This window comes from Hyperolius riggenbachi, chromosome 7, assembly GCF_040937935.1.
Source record: "Hyperolius riggenbachi isolate aHypRig1 chromosome 7, aHypRig1.pri, whole genome shotgun sequence".
NCBI classification, from domain to species: Eukaryota; Metazoa; Chordata; class Amphibia; order Anura; family Hyperoliidae; genus Hyperolius; species Hyperolius riggenbachi.
Window position 1 is genome coordinate 212497424 of NC_090652.1, and position 26226 is coordinate 212523649.

General features: G+C 41.4%; 1 protein-coding gene across 1 annotated transcript in view; it reads left to right on the forward strand.

The window, feature by feature from the left end:
- Positions 1-26226, forward strand: part of LOC137524807 (aldehyde oxidase-like) — a 195569-nt gene that overhangs the window by 146232 nt on the left and 23111 nt on the right. Inside the window, exons 22-29 of the mRNA XM_068245129.1 lie at positions 773-906; positions 5605-5692; positions 5798-5884; positions 13086-13277; positions 15546-15773; positions 16521-16616; positions 19351-19479; positions 23788-23862. Coding sequence (XP_068101230.1) covers positions 773-906; positions 5605-5692; positions 5798-5884; positions 13086-13277; positions 15546-15773; positions 16521-16616; positions 19351-19479; positions 23788-23862 — 1029 coding nt within the window. The remainder of the gene's footprint in view (positions 1-772; positions 907-5604; positions 5693-5797; positions 5885-13085; positions 13278-15545; positions 15774-16520; positions 16617-19350; positions 19480-23787; positions 23863-26226) is intronic.

Here is a 26226-nt window from a genome sequence, read left to right on the forward strand (position 1 = left end):
ATTTTCAGTAAATGTTTTTAAAAATAAAGGAAATGTTGAGAATGCTCTCATAAGGAGATGTACTAGTTCACAACCTGTGTCAGTAAGAGCTCAGAACTGTCACATTAATAGTACTTACTGTAAGAGACTGTTACATAGGGGAACAAAACATTTAAAGTGTATTTACCTTGGTGTAAATGTAAACGTTCAATGCATTTGTACGTAAGTATTTTAAATTTTACAATTTAAAAGCCCCACAGCAATTTTCCCATATCAGAGCTGCTCCTATTCATTCACCAATAACTTTGTTACTACTTATCACACCAAATTGATCTATATATATATATTTTTTTTTTCCTACTTCTTTATAAACTGACCAAAACTGATTCCATCAATTTTGCAATTACTTATAATTAAGTGTATGGCTTTAAAAAAGACTATGGACCCATACACACATCCAATTTTGATTGGCCAATCATTGGCCAATTTTACCACTTCCATACAGTTTGAGGGCTTACCTACACAAACCTGTTCATAGTATTCAAAATCTGTTTGCCCTCATGCTATATGGAGGTGGTAAAATTAGTCAGTGATCGGCCAATCAAAATTGGATGTGTGTAGGCACCCTAAAAACAATTCTGTGAAATGCAAATGGAACGTTCTGCTTTTATTTACTGGGGTGAATATAAAACTGTAAACTCATATGTGTTTTTCTCCTGAGCTAGTTTTCTGAATTTTAAATGATGTTGAATTCTAAGTAGCGATAAAAGCTAATCACAGTTTATTTCTTTAGTCATTTGTAGCCACAGTTCTTAAAGTGCCTTCCAATCGGGTTGTGTGCCATGTGAAAAGAGTTGGAGGAGCTTTTGGTGGAAAAATTACAAAAACAGGCTATCTTGCTGCAATTAGTGCAGTGGCAGCAAAGAAGTAAGTAGAAACGGCTACAATTGCCCAATTTTCTTCACATTTGAATTAATAATTTACATTTGCTGTCATTTTTTTTGCCTGGAAAGACGCCAGTAGAGAGAAAATATATTTTCGGTAGACAAATGTTCATTTTGAATGCCAGAAAAGCAATAATTTTTGTAAAATGTTCATTGAACTTAAAGTTATAAAATTCCTTTTGGCTTTTTTTTAGACAGCTTATCCCTAGAAGTAAGTCCTTCTGCATGAACCTATAGAATTGCCTATGACTAATAGTATTGAGTGAATGAAGCTAGTGCTGGGCGTAATGGAAAAAACTACGCTTACGGATCATTACGCGTAATTTTACGCTATTACGCATTACGGAATTACGCTTACGGCGTAGACATTTATCTACGGTTCATGTCTGTAATTACGCATGGCCCTTACACAATTACGCGTAAAAATACCGTAATGCAGGTTGTTACGTTATTGACTTACGCATAATTTCTTACTAGCAATTAATGCGTAAGGCAATGCTCCCAAGCGGAAAAGTTGACGCATGGATCAATGTTAGGTAGCCGCCGACTTTAAGGGTTAATAGCAAAGCCCCCTTAATTGCTGAGAGCCTCAAATTTGGAGAATATATTAAGGAGATCAGAAGGAATAAGAGGAAAAATTTTTTTTTCAAAAAGACCTTATAGTTTTTGAGAAAATCGATGTTAAAGTTTCAAAGGAAAAATATATACATTTAAAAACCCGCCGACTTTAACGGTTAATAGCAAAGCCTGCTTAAAATTTAAGAACACCAAATTCCCAGGGTATATTAAGGGGATCAGTGGGAATAAGAGGAAACATTTTTTTTTCAAAAAGACCTTATAGTTTTTGAGAAAATCGATTTTTAAGTTTCAAGGGCAAAAATGTCTTTTAAATGCGGAAAATGTCAGTTTTTTTTGCACAGGTAACAATAGTGTATTATTTTTATAGATTCCCCCAAGTGGGAAGAGTTTTAGTTACTTCGTTCTGAGTGTGGGAAATATAAAAAAAAAACGACATGGGGTCCCCCCTCCCAGACCTCTTTAACCCCTTGTCCCCCTTGCAGGCTGGGATAGCCAGAATGCGGAGCACCGGCCGCGTTGGGCTCCGCACCCTGACTATACCAGCCCGCATGGTCCATGGATTGGGGGGTCTCGGAAGGGGAGGGGCAGCCAAGCTTTCCCCTCCCCCTCCGAGCCCTTGTCCAATCCAAGGACAAGGGGCTCTTCTCCACCTCCGATGGGCGGTGGAGGTGGAGGCCGCGATTTCCTGGGGGAGGGGGGGGGGTTCATGGTGGCATCTGGGAGTCCCCTTTAAAAAGGGGTCCCCCAGATGCCCCCCCCCCCCCCAGGAGAAATTAGTATAGGGGCACTTGTACCTCTTACCCATTTCCTTTAAGAGTTAAAAGTAAATAAACACACAAACACTTAGAAAAAGTATTTTAATTGAACAAAAAACATAACCATGAAAAAAGTCCTTTAATATTCTTAATTAACCATTAATACTTACCTGTCCCTTTAAATAAATGATCCCTCGCAATAGCCTCGGAAATGTTCTATCTAACAGATGTGGGCGGGGTGGACAGCGGGAGCCGGCGGGGACTTAGCTTCCTGCAAGGACGCGTAAGTGTATGCGGCGGCTGAGCGGCGAGTGACGTCGGGTGCGGCGTAGTTACAATGTAACAAAGTTGTTACATTGTAATAACTTTGTTACATTGTAACTGATGGAACATTTCCGAGGCTATTGCGAGGGATCATTTATTTAAAGGGACAGGTAAGTATTAATGGTTAATAAAGAATATTAAAGGACTTTTTTCGTGGTTATGTTTTTTGTTCAATTAAAATACTTTTTCTAAGTGTTTGTGTGTTTATTTACTTTTAACTCTTAAAGGAAATGGGTAAGAGGTACAAGCACCCCTATACTCATTTCTCCTGGGAGGGGGGGTGGGCATCTGGGGGACTCCCAGATGCCACCATGAACCCCCCCCACCCCCCCAGGAAATCGCGGCCTCCACCTCCACCGCCCATCGGAGGTGGAGAAGAGACCCTTGTCCTTGGATTGGACAAGGGCTCGGAGGGGGAGGGGAAAGCTTGGCTGCCCCTCCCCTTCCGAGACCCCCCAATCCATGGACCATGCGGGCTGGTATAGTCAGGGTGCGGAGCCCCGCGCGGCCGGTGCTCCGCATTCTGGATATCCCAGCCTGCATGGGCGACAAAGGGGTTAAAGAGGTCTGGGAGGGGGGACCCCACGTCGTTTTTTTTTTATATTTCCCACACTCAGAACGAAGTAAGTAAAACTCTTCCCACTTGGGGGAATCTATAAAAATAATACACTATTGTTACCTGTGCAAAAAAAACTGACATTTTCCGCATTTAAAAGACATTTTTGCCCTTGAAACTTAAAAATCAATTTTCTCAAAAACTATAAGGTCTTTTTGAAAAAAAATTTTTTCCCCTTATTCCCACTGATCCCCTTAATATACCCTGGGAATTTGGTGTTCCTAAATTTTAAGCAGGCTTTGCTATTAACCGTTAAAGTCGGTGGGTTTTTAAATGTATATATTTTTCCTTTGAAACTTTAACATCGATTTTCTCAAAAACTATAAGGTCTTTTTGAAAAAAAAAATGTCCTCTTATTCCTTCTGATCTCCTTAATATATTCTCCAAATTTGAGGCTCTCAGCAATTAAGGGGGCTTTGCTATTAACCCTTAAAGTCGGCGGCTACCTAACATTGATCCATGCGTCAACTTTTCCGCTTGGGAGCATTGCCTTACGCATTAATTGCTAGTAAGAAATTATGCGTAAGTCAATAACGTAACAACCTGCATTACGGTATTCTTACGCGTAATTGCGTAAGGGCCATGCGTAATTACAGACATGAACCGTAGATAAATGTCTACGCCGTAAGGGGGCTTTGCTATTAATCCTTAAAGTCGGCGGCTTTTTTATATTATATGGGAGCGTAATATTACGCGATTACGGCAGACTGTGTAATTTCAATAGGAGTTTACGGTCTTACGCGTAATTTGTTACGCGTAATAACGTAACCTACGGTCTACGCGTAATTAATTACGTGTAATACTGTAACCTTACACGTAACGCTTACGGTGCATTTGTAGTAAATTACGATGCGTAATTACGCTAATGCGTAATTTTGGCCCAGCACTGAATGAAGCAGTAGTTAAAGTAGAAATTCATGCAAAATATCATAAACGCAAATCAATTTTGAGCACTGAGACTCAGAAGAGCGTGTCTGAGAGACTGCCTAACAGCAGGTTTTTGCACTTTATTTTCATGGAGTAGCTAAATGTAAGATTAAGAAAATGTGCAAGCTGGTTTAATTTCCCCAAACCAGGTCTGAGTGATAGTATGGAATGAATTAAACGCTTGGTTCTCTGTTCAATGTAACCACGAAAAAGCATAGGTCTAGAGCTCAAACCACTGACAGTCATAGCACCAGGGAGTCAGCCAGCATACACCCGAATCCCACAGGGGTGTACAGTCAGATGCAAAGAATGAAGAAAGCGCCATCTCCACATGGATTTTGCAATATTAGCTTAATTTATTAGTGGTACCATAGCCATAGAAAGCACAACATTTCGGCACACAGGCCTTTTGTCAAATGCATTTGCATTGCAGATTGAGTGGGGACAGGGGGGCGTATCCTCAGGACACTCTCTGGAACTAGGCTGTGATTAGCTAGTTGCAGAGGATGACATCACGTCTGGATTTCTGGGTGTTGGAACGGGTCTGGTATATATATTGTTACAGTGCCTCTTTAACGGAGCACTGCAATATTTTGCATCAAGCTGGCTTACCAATTGTGAAGGTTTCCTCCTTGGTCTCCATGAGGCCTGTAGTAGGCCCCCCTTATCACCAGATGCTCCCACAATGCCTGAGGTAACTGACTCCATAGGCTAATGGGTAATCTTGCCCTGGCTGCCACCACTACCTCTACCACTCAGTGCTCTTTCTCTCTCTGTCACCTCTCTATCTCACTGTACATCACCCTCATCTTTCTGCAGTCTTCCTTCCTTCAATATTCCTCTCCCTTCAAGCCACTATTCACTTTTTTTCTTTGTCCGTAGACCCATTTCCAATCTTTTCTGTGTTGCCTTCTTCCTCTCTGCACCTTACTCTGCACTGAAATTGTACAGAGCATTGTTTTATATTCCATCTGTGTCCAGACAGGTAGTGGGATAGCAATAGGGAAAGCAGAGGTTGCAACTTAACTGGGGCCCCTGAAACAGAGGAGCTTTCTAGGGGCTCTCCTTCAACTGCTATATCAGCTCTTCAATGGTGCTTTCCTGATAATAATGACTTTTATATGATCTTTGAAAAGTGGTAAACATTCCCCTCGCCTGTTGAAAACTTGACATTGGCTACACTTGCCAGGGTTCTGTATTACTTCTCCATTGTTATGTATAGAGTGCTTGGGGGGCCCAATATAAAACTTGCAGTGGGGCCCACAGCTGCTCACCTACGTCACTGCAGACAGGCACACTTGCTAATCTGTAATTCGTATGTAAGAAAATAGAGTGGAAATTCATGTGCTACGCTAAAGGCATTTTCAACTCTGACATTGGCTCAGGGTTCTGTGCACAATATGATGTTTATCTGTCTCACAAGCTGCATTTCCATGGGTTTTTTTCTATGAAAGCTGAAAGATACCAATGCTGTTTTCAGGACTAAGCGTGCAGTGCGCTGTGTTCTGGAGCGCGGAGATGACATGCTTATCACAGGAGGTCGCCATCCCTTCCTTGGAAAATATAAAGTAAGCAATGAAATTGAGAAAAAAATGTATTTTTTTTATTTCAGTATAGAAAATGAGTAAAACAGGTCTCTAGTCAAAAAATACAGTCAATGTCATGTGTTTTAGGTGGGATTCATGAATGATGGTCAGGTAACTGCTGTAGAAGTGTCCCATTACAACAATGCTGGATCTACTTCTGATGAATCAATCCTGGTAAGTTTCTTTACTTGGCACAGTTTTCTGTATTCCATGTGTTTTATCTTCATGTTGATCAACAGCATGAGCAATGAGCAATATAAATTTATTCGGTACTTGTGTATTATCCCGTCTAGAAGGAGACATGTAAACAGTTTGTCAGTTACACAGGCTGGGAAAGTGTATACAATGTTTCTTCAACAGCTGACTCCTCACTACACAGCAGCTGTTAAGCTACGTTGATACACAGCCAGCTTTCTCGTTCAATAGAGGTGCTGTGGCGCCTCTTAGTGGACAGAAGTGAAAAGTGTGGGGCCTAGCCAAATGGCAGAACAAAAAAAAAAGAGAAACGGCGCGTCAGCATCTGGAGTCCTATCTCAGCTAATTCATGTGGTGCAGACTGCACAAAGAAGAAGACTTATTTATTGCCATTTTATTGGCTATTCGGGACTTTCCCTTTGAAAACTGAATATTCATGGCCTGTAAACACCGAATAGTTATGGCCTGTGAACAATTAATATATTTATTGCCTGTTGCTTATTAAATTGTTTACAGCTGATTTCTGTATTAAACTCATTTTTTTCCCGAAATTGAAATGACGTTCTGTATTTTATGACGTAAATAAATGTGTTCACTCTTCATGTATTTAATACACATCGCATTCATATGAAATTTTCACTTCTGTCCACTAAGAGGCGCCACAACACCTCTATTGAATGAGAACGCTGGCTGTGTATCAATGTAGCTTAACAGCTGCTGTGTAGTGAAGAATCAGCTGTTGAAGAAACATTGTATACACTTTCCCAGCCTGTGTAACTGACAAACTGTTTACACGTCTCCTTCTAGACGGGATAATACACAAGTACCATTTATTCTTACTTTATAATTGATCAAAGAACAAAGTCTTTATATTTTCAGAACTTTAATTACTTCCCAACTACAGTTTTTTCCCCCTTAAAAACCAGACATATTCTCCCATCACGCTCCTCCCAATTCACTCACCAATAACTTTATTGTTACTTATCACATCAAAATGATCTATATATTGTTTTATTCAACACAAATTAGGCTTTCTTTGAGCAGTACTTTTTGCTCAGACTTATTTTATTTTGCATGCATTTTAAAGGGAATATTTATAATAAGAAAAAAATAAGAAAAAAATGAAAAAATATAATTATTTCTCAGTTTTAAGCCATTATAGTTTTACAATAAAATGTGCTATTGTAGATTAAACCCACACATTTTATTTGCCAATTTGTCCCAGTTATTACAACATTTAAATTGTGTCCCAAGTACAATGTATAGCAATAATATTTCATTTGGAAATAAAGGTGTATTTTTTCTGTTTAGTGTTTTTTTTATACTATATCAATAATTACAAGCCTTTATTTAAAAAATAACAGTAATATTCCCTCATGACATACATATTAAAAAGTCCCTAAGGTAATTCATTATTTATATTTTTAAATGATGTCATTTTTTGTGTGTTTTATTTTGGTAACTATAGGATAGGCATGTATGTATCACTATATATAATAGTGTATGTGTGTGCATTTTTACTTTTTGGCCACAGGATGGCACTACACTAAAATTCCAAAGTACTGTAAACAGTATATGGCAGTGATGGCGAACCTATGGCACTCGTGCCTGAGGCGGCATGCGGAGCCGTCTCTGTGGGCGCGTGTGCGGTGTCCGCTACCACCACTAATCTTAACAACCCCCGCCGCCGAGAACTCCACATGCCATCTGTTAGTGATGGGTCATTCGCTCACGAGCTGGCTCTGAGAGCCGATTCTCTTCAGCAAACGAGAGGAGCCGATGCCTGCCGAGGGAAGAGCTGAAGCTTCCCTTAAGATTGTCAGTGCAGCTTCGCCTGTGGCAAGAGGCATCCAGCTCGCAGCCCTGCTATAAAAGATTACCCTTCCGTTCCGGCTGGCTGCACACATCTGTCTTGGGGGGGGGGGGTGAAGCAGGACTAGCATCCATGCACGGAGATGTTTTTGAAAGCTCTGCCCCCACCCCCTTCCCGCTCACAGGGGCCCCTGGTCAGGCGTCAGCACGTCCTGTCAGTGCAGGACTTTTGGCTGGCTGCAGGAAGGTAATCGTGGAGCTGCGCGCTGCCGTCGGGAGAGAAGACTTCTGTCAGGTGAGTAAATTATTTTTTTTTGTAGGTGAATTGGTACCCACATTGCGTTTGTTTTCTGCTAAAATGTTGCCCACATTGCGTTATTTTCTGCTGACATGTTGCCCACATTGCGTTATTTTCAGCTGAAATGTTGCCCACATTGCATTATTTTTTGCTAAAATGTTGCCCACATTGCGTTATTTTCAGCTGAAATGTTGCCCACATTGCATTATTTTCTGGTGAAATGTTGCCCACATTGCGTTATTTTCTGCCAAAATCCTGCCCACATTGTTATTTTGTGCTGAAATGTTGCCCACATTGCGTTTATTTTCTGCTGACATGTTGCCCACATTGCGTTATTTTCTGCTGAAATGTTGCCCACGTTGCGTTATTTTTTGCTGAAATGCTGCCCACATGGCGTTTATTTTCTGCTGAACTGTTGCCCACATGGCGTTTATTTTCTGGTGTCTGGGGTAACTGTTGCTGCATTTATTATTTAACGGTCATAGTTGGCTATATTTGCTGCTTTGGGGTTACGGTATACTAATAAATAGCATCACACAGTTTCACCACATCATGGCGGAAACACTGCCTTCTTATGCCTCGCTGTTACATCATTACGTTTTTAAGCCCCAACTCTCTCCCCCCCAGGTTGAACCCAGAAAAATCTGGTCACTGTAATGTTGGAACTCAGTGATAAGTCGATTTTGGGCACTCAGCCTCTGAAAGGTTCGCCACGAATCTTAAACAACCACCTCAACATGCGCCCCCAAGCCTCGAACTGGCCGAAAAACTCAACAAGTTCTATTGCAGGTTCGAGCACCAACCTTATCACCATCAGGGCAAGGTGGTCACTCCTAGTGCTCCTCCCACAGCCACCCCTCCAAGAATGAACCAGGGCCTATCAGAGCCGGTGGCAATCCAGGAGGCTGATGTACTAAGGCACCTCCAAAAGTTGAACCCCAGGAAGGCCTCTGGCCCAGACGGGACGTCCTCCGCCTGTTTGAGAACCTGTGCCAGCCAGTTGGCCCCTGTCCTCACCCACATATTCCAGAAATCACTCAAGGAGGGTATAGTTCCCACCTGCCTCAAAAAGTCTATCATCATACCAGTCCCCAAAAAAACAGGCATCACCGACCTCAACAACTATAGACCTGTTGCCCTTACTTCAACCGTCATGAAGATCTTTGAAAAACTGGTCCTCGCCCATCTGAAAGGGGCCACTGACGCTCTCCAGGACCCACTCCAATTTGCATATAGAGCCAACAGATCCATAGAGGATGCTATCAACATCAGCCTGGCCTTCATCCTGGAACATCTAGACAGGCCAGACACCTACGCCAGAATCCTCTTCCTGGACTTCAGCTCCGCCTTTAATACTATCTGCCCAAACATCCTGTACGACATCCTAGCGCAACTGGGAGTCGACCACACTCTCTGCGGGTAGATCAAGGACTTCCTCACCAACAGGAAGCAACTAGTAAGACTCGGCAGCTGCTCCTCCCAGGAGAGAACCACTAACACTGGTGCTCCCCAAGGGTGTGTTCTGTCCCCGATCCTGTTTTCCCTGTACACGAACTGCTGCGTCTCAACCTCAGACTGTGTTAAGGTCGTTAAATCTGCGGATGACACCACTATCCTCGGCCTGATCAACGGAGAGGATGAAAGCGCTTACCGTAGCGAGATTGAGCGTATCTGCAACTGGTGTAAGAGCAACAGGCTTGTCCTTAACGCTGCAAAGACTGTGGAGCTGATTGTGGACTTCAGGAAGCGCCCTCCCCCTCTCAATCCAGTGATCATTGAAGGCACTGAGATGGCCAGAGTAACCAACATTCGGTTCTTGGGCACAACCATCACCAAAGATTTGAGGTGGGGAGAAAACACCACCAAATGCCAAAAGAAAGCCCAGCAAAGGCTGTTCTTCCTGAGACAGCTGAAGAAGTTCGGTATGCCCCAAGAGCTGATGAAAAGCTTCTACACAGCCACTATTGAGTCTATCCTTTGCTCCTCTATCATCGTATGGTATGCCGGTGCCACCGCAAGCGACAAATACAAATTACAAAGAGTGATCAAAGCAGCGGAAAGAATCATCGGGACTCCGCTGCCACCACTGGACCTCCTTCATGCATCTAGGCTAAGCAACAGGGCAAACAGGATTGCACAAGACCCCCGCCACCCCGGCAGTCGCTTCTTCAACCACATGCGCTCAGGCCGCCGCTACAGAGCTATTCCAACTAAAACTTCCAGACACAGGAACTCATTCTTCCCCCAAGCTGTGCTCCTTCTTAACTAGAGCATCCCCACTCAGAATGTCCTCGGAGCATAGCGTCACGGTCACCTCGCACTACTGCCAAATGGTATATAGGCCCCTACATCGGAACGCTTGTGTCTATACTGTCTGTGTTTTTTACTTTTTGCTTTATGTCTGTTTCTTATTTCATGTAATGTGCTATGTCCAATGCCAATGTGTACCAAAAATAATTCTGAGTGCGGCATCCGTCACACTTAGCGAAATAAATCTGATTCTGATTCTGATTCTGATCACTGGTATATGGGAAGTAGAAAGTGTAACTATTTACATTCTTGCTTTGTTAATGAATGCCGGCATCTCGCTGATGCCGGCTTTCATTCATTGCAAGCACTGTGATAAGGTTGGGAACAAGCTGTTTCCTATTCACTGATCACAGAACGGCGGGATTGCAATGGAATTGAATGGCAGCAGTGCAGCGATCGGGAATGGGGGTGAATAAAGGAGTATGTATATCTATGCCCCTGGTTGTTACCGTAAGTGAGGTTTCCAGAGGCATAAATAACTGTACTGGCAGTGGGGAAATGGTTAACATTGCTAGCAAATTAGTGCATAGCACAGTTTGTTGCATATATGCCCTGTTAGAAATGCAGTAACCTGGTGTGCAGGCAATAGATGTGCATTTAAAGCAGAAGTTTAATACACTGCAAAAAACCTATGGAGGACAAGAAGTAGGGTGTATACCCCAACAAAATTTTAATACAGAGTGGACGAGCATGTACCGTATTTTTCAGACTATAAGACGCTCCTGACCATAAGACGCACCTAGGTTTATAGGACTAAAATCAGGGGAAAAAAATATATACTAAACCTGGTGCATCCATGGTGAAGGGGCATCTTGTAGATTATGTCCCCCTTTGTACCTCATGCCCCCTTGTACCTCGTGTCTCCCTGTGTTTTCCTCCATCCCCCTTGTGTCCTCCTGTGTCCGACTCTGTCCTCCTTGTGTCCTCCTCTTTGCTTTGTGTGTCCCCTTGTGTCCTCCTCTATGCCCCTTTGTGTCCCCGTGTCCTCAGTTTGTCCTCCTCTGCATGGGCAGAGTACAGAGTCCCCAACATTGCGGTAGGTTGGAGGGTCGTATTGGCAGGCATTCACAAGTCAGGAACTCCCTGCATTTGGACTATAAGACGCAGTGACTTCCCCCCCCACTTTTGGGGAGAAAAAGTGAGTCTTATAGTCCAAAAAATACAGTAAGTAAATGAGGAGGTTGATGCTTTATGCATGTATAGAGAAGGGTATTATGCTTATTATGTAAGGCTTATTATGCTTATTATGTTCTAGATTTAGGCTCTTAGAAATAATGTATAAACTTACATTTAAGGTGTACCTGCAATGAAAACTATTAAAGCATTTATACTTACCTGGTGCTTCCTTCAGCCCCCCTTTAGGCCGTTAGCTCCCTTGCACTCTGATCGTCCACTGGCCAGCCTGGTCTCTTTTTCCAGTCGGTTCAGTCAGGCTGAACTGCGCGGCCAGGCCGTGCATGCGCAGTACAGCGGGATTCACAGCGACTCGAAGAATAGACCGGGCCAGCCAGCTGATGATCGGAGTGGCCTAGGAGGACAGCGAGGGAGCCAATGGCCTAAAGGGGGCCTAAGGAACCCCTAGGTAAGTATAAATGCTTTAATAATTTTTATCTCAGGTTTCCTTTAAGTGATGTAAAACATGTTCTTTTCCTCTGTCATTCACCTTTTGTCATATATCCTCTTCCTCTCCTTTCTCTCTCTTTCCTGTAACTTTTCATGCATCCAATGCACATAGCTTCTGCAGTTGTGAATCTTCCGGTTAAACCAGCAGGCTTCTGCTTTCATTGGATTTTGTTATAGAGAGAAGATAGTGACTGCATGATTTGTCATCGACGTTCTCAAATATTACAGATGATACAAAAAAAATCTAAAAAAAAATATTATAAAAGGTGCAATGAAAGCTGGAGGATAGTAGAGCAGCTGTGTGGAATAGCCAATGCAGGGATTCAGCTGTTTAACCACTTGAGGACTACAGTGCTAAACCCCCCTAACGACCAGCCCTTTTTTGCTGCACTGGGCTGTGCAGGCTTTTCAGCCTCCTGCAGCCCAGTGATCAGACTCCCCTCCTAATTTTGTCCCTAAGAGGAAATGCCGCCGGAGGTGTCCGATCGCTGTGGAAGTTTTTTTCGTTTTTTTTTTACTTCAGCCTGTATAAGGCTGTTTATCTCTCCCTCCCTCCTCTCTCCCATCCCCCCTCTCCTCCGAGATCCTGTATTGAACAGGACGGCGATCCGTCCTGTTCCGCCTCTCATAGACATCACCCTATTAGAGGACGGCGATCCCCGGCCAATAACAGGCCGGGGATCGCCGATCTCGTACAGCGCTGCTGGAGACTGCAGCACTGTACAGATGTAAATAAAGGGGATTTTGTTTCCCCTTTCGTTTACAAACAGCCTGTTAGCCGCGATCGGCGGCTAACAGGCTAATAACGGAGCTCCGCACCGCAAACTGGCAGGGAGCGATTGCGCATGCGCGCGGCCGTTCCCTGGGAAACTGCAGCTCCAGGACTTGACGCCAATTGGCATTAGGCGGTCCTGGGGCTGCCACCGTGTTCATGCCCATTGGCGTGACGCGGTCGTTAGGTAGTTAAAGAAACAAAGATTCTGATTTGTGGTGCTGGCTGTGCACTGACACCAATATTGGTGAATACAATCTAGTTTCATGGCATCATCCTGTACAACTGCAGTCACTGATCTCCATGACCACAACTGTGACTCTAAACCATGGTATCTGTAATCTGCTTTTTTGATGTTTTTTTAGGTAGCTGAGGTTGGCATTTTGTACTTGGACAGTGGCTATAAGATACCCAATTTAAGGTGTAAAGGAATTGCCTGCAAGACCAACCTACCATCTAACACTGCCTTCCGAGGGTTTGGGTATCCACAGGCTGCGTTTGTAACTGATACTTGGATGGATGAAATTGCCATTAAGGTTGGACTTCCACCTGAGAAGGTGAGTGCAGTGATTAGTAGACAGGAGAGAATTACCATACTTGCGCCATCTAAAATCACTAGATAGACCCAAAGTTAGCTGGGTCCATTTTCCTCCATCACATGCCGCAAACCCATTTTTGTCGTTTTTCTTATATTATTCTGAGTATCATAGAGAAATGTTTTAATCTCACATTAATTACATTGATATTGAAAAAAAACATTAACCCTTTGCACACTCACATGCAAATGTTCAAACACATGAATTCACAGATTCACTCATCCAGGCACCCCTGTTATCCCTACAGCTAAGTTAAAATACATTCTCTTGCTGGGTACTTTTGCGCAGTGTAGGTGACTAAGCAAGATAATGCATTCCTTTGTGAACTAGGACCCCGGCTTTTAACCTAGCTGTAGGGATAACAGGGGTACCTGGATGAGTGAATCTGTGAATGCATTTGTTTGAACATTTGTGTGCAAAGGATTAATTTTTTTGCAATTTTTGCAAAAAATTCTGCACACACCCCCTTTAGCACCTCCCTTTCCTTAATAACTTATTTAAAGGTCCTAATCAGGGGTGATGTGCCTGGATATATGTGTTTTTTTCTTTTTACATTGCTATTGAAGCACTAACCATCTGGGTTACACTTCAGCTCCTTTCATTTATTCTCCTGGTGATCAATACAGTTTTGCTATTCTTGTGGTAATGTCCAGATTGTCTGATTAAAAAAAAAAAAAAAATCTTTGATAGTGCTATATACCGACTGTTTGTCAAGTGTCGTGGTATAGAAACATTTTAATGTAAATTTTTTTTTCAATTCAATTTTTAATAGTCAATTTAAAGATATAATAGTGAGTGCGTGAAAAAAGGGCCTGGTTAGCTAACCAATTGGCGCCGTTAGATAACAAAATCTCAGTAACGATAAACATCAATAACAAACTTGGTTAATGATAAATACCATTTTAAAACAGATGGGAGTTGATAACGAAAATATATTAATGTTAAAAAATCTTTATGTAATTCAACAATACAGCTTAACCCAACCCAACTCTTACACAAAACCGTCCCCTAATGGTACCTAAAACTAACCACTCCCCTGGTGGTGCCTAACCCTAACCCCCCCCCCCCAGTGGTGCCTAACCCTAACCACCCCCCGGGTGGTACCTAATGCTAACTTCTATTATGATAACCTACTTCAAAACTTTAATGTTCTAATGTTGTTAATGATATTTATCGGGCGCTCTTTTTTCTGCTTTTTTTTACTGTAATAACGATAAATGCATTAGAGTCTATGGCGGCGCCCATTTCGTCCACTAACCGCCGGCGCCCTTTTTTTCTGCTACCGTCACAGTCCAGGAAAGGGTGTTTACCTTTTTCTCCTCAGCCACTGGATGATCAATTTTGCTGTTTGATTCTGGTCATTTTTGAAGCGGAACATTCTTCTGCTTTACATCTTTCTGGTATAGGGCAGCAGGTTTTTTGAAGAATTTAACAGTATTTTGCCTGCACCTGCAAAGGTTCCAGTACTAGTACCAATCACTTTCCACTGATTAATTATAGACTTAACTGTGCTCCTGATGAAGTCTTTAATTGTTTTCTCACTTGTGCCCACCCACAAGTTTTGTCATGTGATTTGTTGACAGTACTTTGCTTCCCATAGCTGATTGCTTGCTTCCAGTTGCTCTACCATACACTGGAATGCTCTAGGAAAAGATGTTTTTTTTCTGATTTAATCAAAATGATTACATTTTATTAGAGGTGGAAGCTAAATAGTTTGGTGGGCAACAAAGATGTTTAGTTTCACCTGTTTGAGTTTACAAATATTTGTATATATAAATATAAATCTATCTCAGTGATTCTTTATTTTTTTCTGAATTGCTGCTATTACATCTTTCACTGGATGATTAGAATATGAGGCAATACAGCTGTAAAAAATATTTTTGCATATCTTCATTTAAGACTGCAAACAAAAAAAAATTCAACATTTCAAAGAGGGTGATTCCTTTGTATACCCACTGTACTTGAAGGGCATCATTGGCTAGAAGTTGATGGTTTTCAAATCATCAAAGGAGAAGCATTTTAAGTCTTCTTCAGCTTTTCAATGTTTTACAGATTTCATATTGATTTAGTTAACTTTTATATTTATATTATATATAAAAAAAAAAAAGTTTCAAATTAAAACTTGACCCACTAGAAAAGCCTTTCATATATCTCTGCAGTAATGGCTACCCCGTAGTTTGAGAACCACTGCTTTGACTATTCCATTTAACTGAATTTCATATTTTTTAGGTGAGGGAAAAAAATTTGTACAGGGGGATTGCTGAAACTCATCTTAAACAGGAGATAGATGCCAGAACTCTGATAATGTGCTGGAATGAATGCATGGAGAAGTCCTCCTACCACAACAGACGGCTGGCCATTGAGGAATTTAACAAGCAGAATTTCTGGAAGAAGAAGGGACTGGCCATCATTCCCATGAAATTTCCCATTGGATCCCTTGTGAAGTTTTTTGGACAGGTATGTGTATAACTCTCAGAGAATGTGTGCCAAACATATATGCTATTATTATTATTGTTGATGCTTTTTATTCTAGTGCTTTACATTGGTCATTGAACTATTTACTTTATAATCTGACCGTCAGTGGAGTTCACAGTCAAATGCCCCTAACACATTACAGTCTCTTTATTTTGGGGGAGGCAAATGACATACCAATATGTGTTTCAGTTGTCGGTGGGAACTAGAGTTTGGGAAGGATACCCACATAAATACAGTGTACATGCAGGTATTGTGTAATTACCAAAATATAACATATTGGAAATTGTTTCAAATGAAACGCTTGACTGGATTTGAGAAAATTGTATGGAGGTACCTTACTAAGAAGAAGCAACATATCATTTATTTTTAAAAGTTTCTTCAAGCACCTTCTTCACATAACTGTTGCAGGATTCTTCATTCCTTCCCGTAGTACAAGGAGGATGCTGACTGGTGAAACACTCACCTTCAAAGGAAGGTGAGTGTTCTAGATCTGCATGGTGTTAGCTCCTTACACAGAGGGCAATTTTTGATGGAAAGAGTCTTTAAGTCTCAAGTGAACACTGCTTCAAAATATCAGAACAAGGAATTTCTAGTTTTTTGGTTTTTTTTATTTTAACATTTGAGATTTTAACAAAGGTATGGGTGTTCCTAAACTCCTACGATCAGATTACAAAATGTCTAAACACAATATTATAAAAAAATAAAATAACAGTACTTTCTTAATCCTAGGCAGCAGCTCTTGTTCACATCTATGTGGATGGATCCGTGTTGGTCAGTCATGGTGGAGTGGAACTGGGACAAGGAGTCCACACAAAAATTTTGCAGGTAGACATACCATTGTGATAACTGATTACTGTGCATAGCAGTCTCTTATTGTGTATTAAAAAATCACTTTATCTCTCCATGTTCATCATTAATAATATGACTGGTGATACTCAGCTTTTCTTTTCTCACTATTTGATTATTTCTGTGGCCAACTGAACTAAGTTGCTTTACTTCTTTTTTATCATACATAATTCAGAAGATTTTCATCTCACATTTCTGTAAAAACAATCTTTATATATTTTACTTAAAACTTGCTACTTATGGATAAAAAGTCTTTGTCTCTCCTCATTGAAGCATCAATAAAGGGATGTTTATGGCAATAAAGGGACGTTTAAGAGATGTTCTTGCCTAACCTTGACCTGCCCAGAGCCTCATTCTAACTGACACAGTCTTACACTAATCATCTCAGGTGACACCTAAGCTAAACATCCCTTCCATTCGCAACCCTAATAATTTCCTTGATGCCACACCTTTTGTAAATCTGGCCATCTTTCCTTAATGCATAACCTCATCTGCCTCCCTATGCCTTACTCTAAACACCTTCTCAGTGCCCATCTTTAACTTTCTTACACTGCAAAATACCATACCTACCACACTACACTGGTTTACTGCTCCTGAACAAGTTTGTCAATGCAAGATTCCTGCAGGGACACCACTTCTGCACAACCCATACTGATGAACAAACTTGGAGATGGCAAAGCAATGGCTCAGCAATAACAAGCTCTATTGAAGCAAGTAGAGGTACACAAAATGTTTCGGGCATTGCCCTTCCTTAGGTGTACTACACCCCTTTCCAGTGAGATCTAAATATCCCACCCACAGGAAGTCACATGATATGCAAATTAATCAATCGTGTGATATGTAAACTAGCAATCACTTGGTATGTAAAATACATCATAAAAATAGCAAAAACTACTATTATAATTTCAAATTATTATTATTATTATTATTTTATAAAGTGCCAACATATTCCATGGTGCTGTACACAGTAAGAAATAAACATGGGGTACATAATAATACAGACAAATGGTATACACCAATATACAAAATACAGAATGGGTGACAAAATACAGAATTCGTAACCACAGTGTCAAAAGTAGTATTAAAGAAAGCCTGTAAAGAAAAAGACCCTCTGGGAAATACTTACCTTGGGAAGGGGAAGCCTCTGGATCCTAATGAGGCTTCCCTCCCTTGTCCGGTGTCCCCGCAATCCAGCGCTGCAGCCCCGTGAACAGCGGCGAGGTAAATATTTACCTATTGCGATCCTGCGTAGGTGCACTAGCAGCTCTCTGTTCGGGTTAAGGCGGAAATAACTGGACCCAGTCGTATCCGCTTTGCGCCTGCACAGTAGAGCTGATTCGGCCGTGTTCAGCTATTATTCCAAACGGAGATCATGATCCTGGTGGCTCCACTAGTGAGCCACCAGGATCATGGTTGGTAAATATTACTCGCACAGGTGCACCCTTGTCACGACTTGTTATGGGACTTTCGGGGGAGCCAGCGTTGGATTTCCCCAAGCTACAGAGGAGGGGGAAGCCTCATTGGGACCCTGAGGCTTCCCCGTCCCGAGGTAAGTATCCCCCAGAGGGTTTTTTTTGTTACAGGGTCCCTTTAAATAGAATTCATCTGGGGAACTACATGATCCCTTGTCTACCCCAGCTGAAAACTTAGGACAGCTCTTCCCAGAATAAGGTTATACAGTAGTAAATTTATTACATTTAAATAGGTACTATAACAACCACAGTTCTCAATACCAATGTCCTGTTTTAGACATTCACTGACAGTCTTCATTTTTGCCTTAGGAAAAAAAATCAGAGAAAGCTCGTCAAGCTTAAACACTCATTATGGCCGTGTGGTTAAACACAATCAACCTTTTCTTATCCACCTAGTTTTGTGCTGCAACAGAACTTTTTTCCTATCACCACCTTTTGACAAAATCGTAATTCCCTCAACTACAAGCTACTGTAATTGAGCGGCTATATGATGTATTAAGGCAAAATGGCATGTTGCAAAGGTCTCATACTATTTCTTTCCAAGTGCATAATTTGTAATGATTATTTTGTGTTCCTGTATCTGCTATTTTACTGCTATCTCCATTTTGCCAATATAAACAAGTACACATGGACCTGCCCAGTGCCTCATCCTAACTGACCCAGTCTTACACTAACCGTCTCAGGTGACACCTAACCTAAACATCCCTTCCATTCACAACCCTGATACTTCCCTAGATATCACACTTAGCAACTCCATTTTTTTAACCATAGCTAACTCTCCTTAATGCAATTCCTCATCTGTCTCCCTATGCTTAACTCTAAACACCTTCTCAATTCCTATCTTTAACTTCCCCACATCTGAGCCCAATTCTCCCTCAAGTATAAACATCCCCAGCCCCAATTACCTAGCCTTAGTAACACGTTTATGTATATGCTTAGGTTCTGTTTTTCCTGAATAATAATGTTATTGAGAACCGGGTGTACACCTGAGCTATATAAACTGAACATTTGATACTAAAATACGCAAAGGGCGGTTACATTCAGGAAGAACTTAACAAGGAATGTTTGTTCCAGAGCTACACCCAGGAAAATAATATGCAAATTTGTAATATTGCTAAGAGTGTCAGGATTGGAGGTGTTTGAATAATGTGTAACCACTGTGCACATTTACTTCAATGCAGATAAAATTTCAATTCTCAGTTTTTGTATCAAATAATTCTATTATTCCTTATGTGTTCTAGATTGCAAGCAGAGAACTGCAAATCCCTATTACAGAAGTACATATCTGTGAGACAAGTACCGATTCTGTCCCCAACACAATGACATCTGGAGGCTCCTTAGGGACAGATGTTAATGGAATGGCGGTGATGGTAAATATTTACCTCGATTAACTTATTACAGTGACTCATTTCTATCATTTCAATACAGACATGTAGCCTGTGTTCTATTACTGTATATGTTTTAGTTCAGGCTAGTAAAGGACTAAACGGGTTCATAGATAGAGGTAGTCAGTTGAATGTGTAAGCATAATCAGGCCAGTGGTCACCTTGAAAAATGATAGCTTCACACGAAATAGCATTTTTGCAATATGGATAAAGTTTCAGTGTGGAGCACAGTGAGACCTGCTATGGTCAACAGTTTGTATATTCATGAGATTGTTGCCAGATATAGGCTTCAAGGAACCCTGAGGACAAAATAAACTAATGAGATAAACAATTGTATCTATTCTCCTAACCCTAAAAATGACTTTTAAAAAAAAAAAATCTTACAGTTTTATTTGCTGTTTATTGGCAAAAAAAAGCATGTTTAAAGGGAATCTGAAGTGAAAATAATCTTATGATATAATGTATGGTATGTGTAGTACAGCTAAGAAATAGAACATTAGTAGCACAGATATGAGTCTCATATTGTTTACAGTACAGAAAGAGTTAAAGGACACCCGAGAGGAAAATGAACTAATGAAATAAACAATTGTACCTATCCTCTTTCTCCTAAAAATTACTTTTTAAGATATTGCACAGTTTTATTTTATATTTAAACCTACTTTTTAAGTTTTTACTGTTTTATTGTTTTTGCTCAATGACCCATTCATTAAAGTATGCCAGAGCCAAAATCTATGAACCATTGACCGTTTTTATCTCTTTCCTGCTCTCAGAAGCCATTTTCTACTAGGGATATGTTTTATAGTTGTAATTTCTTATCAATGAGGGTCACATTTTAGTCTGACCCAGTCCTGACTCAGACAAGAACTGCCACTTACAGTACATACCTGATATTTAAATCTTTCAGGCAGAGAAAGAAAAAAAGGAACACAGTCTAGTTATGTGTGTGCTAGGCACTGTACATACACATGTCTATCTCATCATGTCACATGTCACCTCGGGTATTCTTTAAGAAACTTCAGTTGTTATCTATGCAAAAGAGCTTGCCTGAACTCTCGGACCAAGCTTGGTCGGCTACAGTGCTGTTTTCTGGAGTCATTATCTCAACATGTCTCTCACTTGTTTGTTTAAGGCTTTACTGCCAGAAAGTTCAAAGGGTCATTCACACTGCTCTGTTTCATCATTTAAAATACAGAGTGTAATTTGTAGACTGAAAATATTGGAGAATGATGCAGTGTTATAAAAAAAGTTATATAACTCAAAATAAAAATGAGACTCTTTTCTTTGCTACTAATGTTCTATAAATTATCCAAACTACACATACAATTCATTATATCATAAGTGGTTTTATTGTATTTTTTTTTTTTTTTTGCTTCAGTGTCGTTGTAGGTCTCATATGTCTGATACAGTCTTTAAATACCCCCAGAAGCTAAAATATATGAACTATTGACTTTTTTGGTCTCTACCCTGCAATCACAATCTATTCCCTTCCAGGAAATAGTTTTATGGTTGTAATTCTTTATTAGTGAGGGTTACTGTAGTCCGACTAGGTCCAGACTGGAGGAAAACTTGTCACTTGCATAGCTGATGTTTATCTCTTTCAGACAGAAAAAAATGAAAAGGAACACAGGATAATTATTTGTGTGCTTGGCTCTGTACACATGTCTATCTTATTATGTCACCTCAGGTACCCTTTAAGGCAGGGCTGCCCAATAGGTTGTTTGCGATCTACTAGTAGATCGCGACTGCCTTCTCTGTAGATCGTGGCCTTACGGCCGCGTCCCATTAAATGTTGCGGCCGGCAACTGCAGAACACAGCCGCATGGCCACATCTCATCAAGTTTTGCTGACTGCCTCTGGCCAATAAGGAAGCAGGGGAGGAGAGAGGTGGCGTGGCCAGGACATCATGGCTGGGGGCAGTGCCGGGCGTGTTACAACCATGCATGCCGCACGCTGCCAGCCGCCCGCCGCCCTTTGCTCGCCAGAGCGCTCCTGGAACCTCAGCTGCCGGATTGAGGTAGCGATCTACTACCTATATACTGATGGCAGATATACCTATCTAACCTATACTGAAGGCACATGTACCTAGCTAACCTATACTGCAAACTTGAAGTGAAGAAATCAGAATGATGCATTCCTGACTCCATTTTGAAAATGCTACTTGCCTGGCTGCAGTAGTGAATCTTTAGTTTTATGACTACAAATTACTGAACCAGAATGAGTGCACATTAGGTGTTCTGACTCTCTCAGACTCTATACGCTTTGTGCAATTAGGAGTGCAGTAGCCATTAGAGTTTCCAGAAGCATTCTCCTTGCTATAGGAGAAATTAGCAGCACAAAGTGTGAGTTTGTTACTTAGTTTCTACAACTGGACTAATCCATTTACTGGAGACAGAGGCCTAGCTAGGGTTTTCAGCGCCCGGGGACCGATCTGACCCCCTTAGACTTCTATCTTGGGGGTCATCTGAAGGCAATTGTCTATGCTGTGAAGACCTGCAGCACCTGAAACTATGGATACTGGAAGCCTGTGCTAGCATTTCTCCTGTGGTGTTGCTATCAGTGTGTGAAGAGTGGGAGAAGAGGGTTGCATTGACAATCCAACACAATGGGCAGCACATTGAACACATTTTATAAGTGGTCAGAAACTTGTAAATAACTCAAAAAAGAATAAAGTTACGTTAAAACATTACGTTAAAGCACACCATTGTTTTTCTTGTGAAATTCCCAATAAGTTTGATGTGTCTTATGACCCTCTTCCTATTGAAAAAAACAAAAATTGGATTCAAAATGGCCAACTTCAAAACGGCCGCCATAGTCACCACCCATCTTGAAAAGTTTCCCCCCTCACATATACTAATGTGCTACAAACAGGAAGTTAATATTACCAACCATTCCCATTGTATTAAGGTGTACACATAGAAATGGCCCACCCTGTATATTTGAATATGGTTTGCCAGAACATTGAGCACTTGACAAAGGGCTGGTTGCCTGAAACGTTGTGCTGTTCCATCTATGCTGTTTGACCGCATCTATGAGAAATAAAAACCGTTTGGAGATATAGGCCTCGATTCATCAACACTTAGCAAATTTGTTAACAGTTTGGTAAAATACCGAATTTGTTAACTTCATTTCAGGATTCATCAAAGTTATCTACAGCTGTTAGCGAACATTCGTTAACGATTCGGTAACGATTCGCTAAAACGGAAGAAAGTGCAATTCATGAAAAAGAAAGTGGGCGTGGTTTAGCGTTACATTTAGGATTAGTTATCTCCTTCACTGCTCTGTCGTTATTCCTGTCAGATCATTGCTGACAGAGAAGATGGAGCCATTTGAAGTGGTTATGTATCAGCTGAGAGTGATTCAAAGGCGCAGAAGGGCAAGAATAAGGTCTGCAACCATATAAATTTGTAAGAGAATAGATTTATTTGCTATAACACAACATCTGCATTTCTCTTGAATCATCTTGTAAGAGAACACAGGCAGTGCCAGGGTTAACTAATTTTGCTAGCTGCACTATAATTTTTTAGAAAAGGCTCCTATCAAATTGTGGGATTGTCCCAACCACTTCCAGAATCCTGGTCCAGGTGTTAAGCCCTATTCAGAATGTTGCTACGTAATGCTCAAAGGACTGCCTTTTACCCACAATTCCATGGGAATCTTATGGCCTTGTGTTAAATTACCGCTGTAAAATGGAAATATCGACACGTTACCGAATGTTTACCGAATTGTTATCGAATTCACACCGAATGCCGAAAAACCTTGATGAATACAACTAGAAATCGCTAAACTTCGAATTCGGTAATTAAACAAACTGGAAAAAGTTATCTCAAAGACAATGATGAATCGAGGCCATAATGTCCTAGATCAAGGGTTGAGCCCGGAGTGGATTCTTTTGACCTATTTCCTCACTGCCCCAGGGACATAAGTCCCTTCTTGTACCCCCTCCCCCCCCCCTTTAGCTACGCCTCTGACTGGAGACAGACTAAAACACTGCAATCTACCAGATTGTTAGAACTTAGCACTATGGGATGTTTTTTTTTATTATTTTATATGCACATAAAAGCAAAGTAACCACGCTAAAAAAAGTTGCCTTTAATCCTCACAATTCATGAAGCCAAACTAAAAACATTGTTTTCCTCCTAAACAATGGCATAATTAGCTGAAAAGGAAGTATAAGCTACAGTGTATAATGCAGTACTGTATCATTTGATGTAAAGATAATTTATATAGCATACAGTAGCTATGTTAGGTGTAGAGTTACTGTTTTTGTATTGAGATAGTACTCTTTTACTACAGAATGCATGCCAGACACTCATGAAACGACTGGAACCTATTAAAGAGGCAAATCCGAAAGGTTTCTGGAAGGACTGGGTGAGTCAAAGTTTTTTAATTTTTTTTTTTTTCATTTTGTGAACATATCATATTGAAGAAGCTACTATTTAAAATATTATTAAATGTATTTTAAGCATCAGACACAGGACTACACTTTCCATGATCCCTCATGGTGATGGTTATTTTCTAATCACCAATGATGAACTGAACTATCCAATTCCATTTTGCCTAAATTTGTCAAAATATGTAATTCTTGGCAAAATAGATTGTTGTCAAAGGTGGGGATTTTAAAGGATTCCTAACCCAAGACAGAGCTACAGAAGGTAAGCAGAGAGGTATGTTAATTTGGGATCCACATACCTCTGTGCTTTGTCCGTTCCTCTCCTTATTTCCTCTCTTTTCCATAATCACTCCTTGAACATTTTGGCTTTTGGCTTACCATATTTTTCGGACCAGTAGATGCACTTTTTCTCCCCTAAAAGTGTGTGTGTGTGGGGGGGGGGGGGGGGGGGGAGTCAATGCATCTTATGGTCCAAATACTAAAATACTAAAACGTTCCCAGGTCTTGTCCTCTTAACTTAGGTACGTCTTGAGGTCCGGAGCGTCTTATGGTCCGAAAAATATGGTATGTCAAATTTTCAGACAGGAAGAGGCAGGCTTGCAGCAATGTCCCCTCCTATCACCCTCCCATTCCCCCTCATAAGGGGAGTGAATGGTCCCGGGAAAGGGAAAGTGGTAGGAAAACAAAAGGACATACTAATTGAAAATAATGCATTATGAAAAAATCCCAAACTTTTCAGAATATATAACTACAAAATTAGAAACATAGTATCAAAGTATAACTTCTTCTTTGTGCCATAAAATTGCAGAGCCTCTGTCCTTCTTCAAAATGCCTTCTTTGCCTCCTGCGTAATGTAAACTGGAATGCAGCTAAAGTAACAAAAGTCTTTATGAATCCCCTGGGAACTGACACTGTACATTTGCATATATCTGTGTTCAGTAGCAGTTGTAAACAGTAGTGATGATGATTTCCTGTCTACCCAAATAGCCTTATGGCCCATACTCACGAGGGACTTTTGTCGCCTCAACACGCGGCGCGCGCGTGTTGCGGCGACAGGTCGCCCGTGAGTATGGGCCGTCGCACGCGCGCGCGCCCCCGAACTGTCGCCCGTCGCTATGTCGCCATGCGATTGAAACTTTCAATCGCATGGCGACAGTCGCCGCTGCCCCCCCGCCGCAACTGTCGCTAGTCCGCGTGAGTACGCGGACTAGCGACAGCAACCTCCATGTAGGTACATGGAGCTTCCGGCGGGGGGAGGAGGAACGTCAGCGACAGCTTCCGCCTTGCCGCTGGTCCCTCTTCCGCGTGTGTACGCGGAGGGACCTGGCGAGAAGCTGTCGCCGGCCTGTCGCCCACACGCTCACGTGTGCTGGCGACAGGCAACATTTCTCGCCCGTGAGTATGGGCCATAAGGGCCTGTTATCACTATACGCAGATTGGATGCAGAATGGATGCAGAAAAACAGACTCCAATGAATGCCTATGGGCCTGTTTCTACTAAACGCAATTTTTCTGATGCAGATTTTCCCATAGCCATTCATTGGAGTCAGTTTTTCTGCATCCATTCTGCATCCAATCTGCGTGTAGTGGAAACAGGTCCTTAGGAGGTTGACAGGAGACACGGCTTCTGGTGATCGGGACAGCGTTTTTGTTAGAGAGAGGCTTCCAACATCATTGTGCTGCACAAGACACTATGCTCACAAACAAACGTGTTCACCATTTTCAAATTCAAAGACCTATTGTGTAGCCATGTTTACCTACAGCTGTGCACCAGTTCATAAAGGCCTAAGACCTCTACGTCCTAGCTAGCTTCTTCTAAAGGTTTTACAAATGTTCTCTCCAGCTTCTTCCTGCAAGCTACACATGTCCGGTATCCTAAAATAGTCATCCACTTTCTAACTGCAATGCAGGGATCTTGGGAAATAAAGCTTGGCATCTACCATTACTATGCATTGGGCTACACATGGTCACAACTGATTGACAAACACACACACACACACACACACACACACACACACACACACACACACACACACACACACACACACACACACACACACACACACACACACACACACACACACACACACTATGAAAATGTGCTCTCTGGGCTTAGCATTGTGTCGAAGTTTTAAAAAAAAATTGTATGAGTTGCCTTTGCAAAGCACTGACATATTGTCCTTGTCTGCATAAGGATAAGTAATTTAAGCTGTTAATTGCCTTATCCACCTAAATCATTATATTTTTTCAGGAGCATATTATTGCAAATCTGAAGCTGTAAGCTAGCCACTCGCACTTACACACGTGTGTGTAGCAAGCCTGTCACTGAGTCACTCACAATGC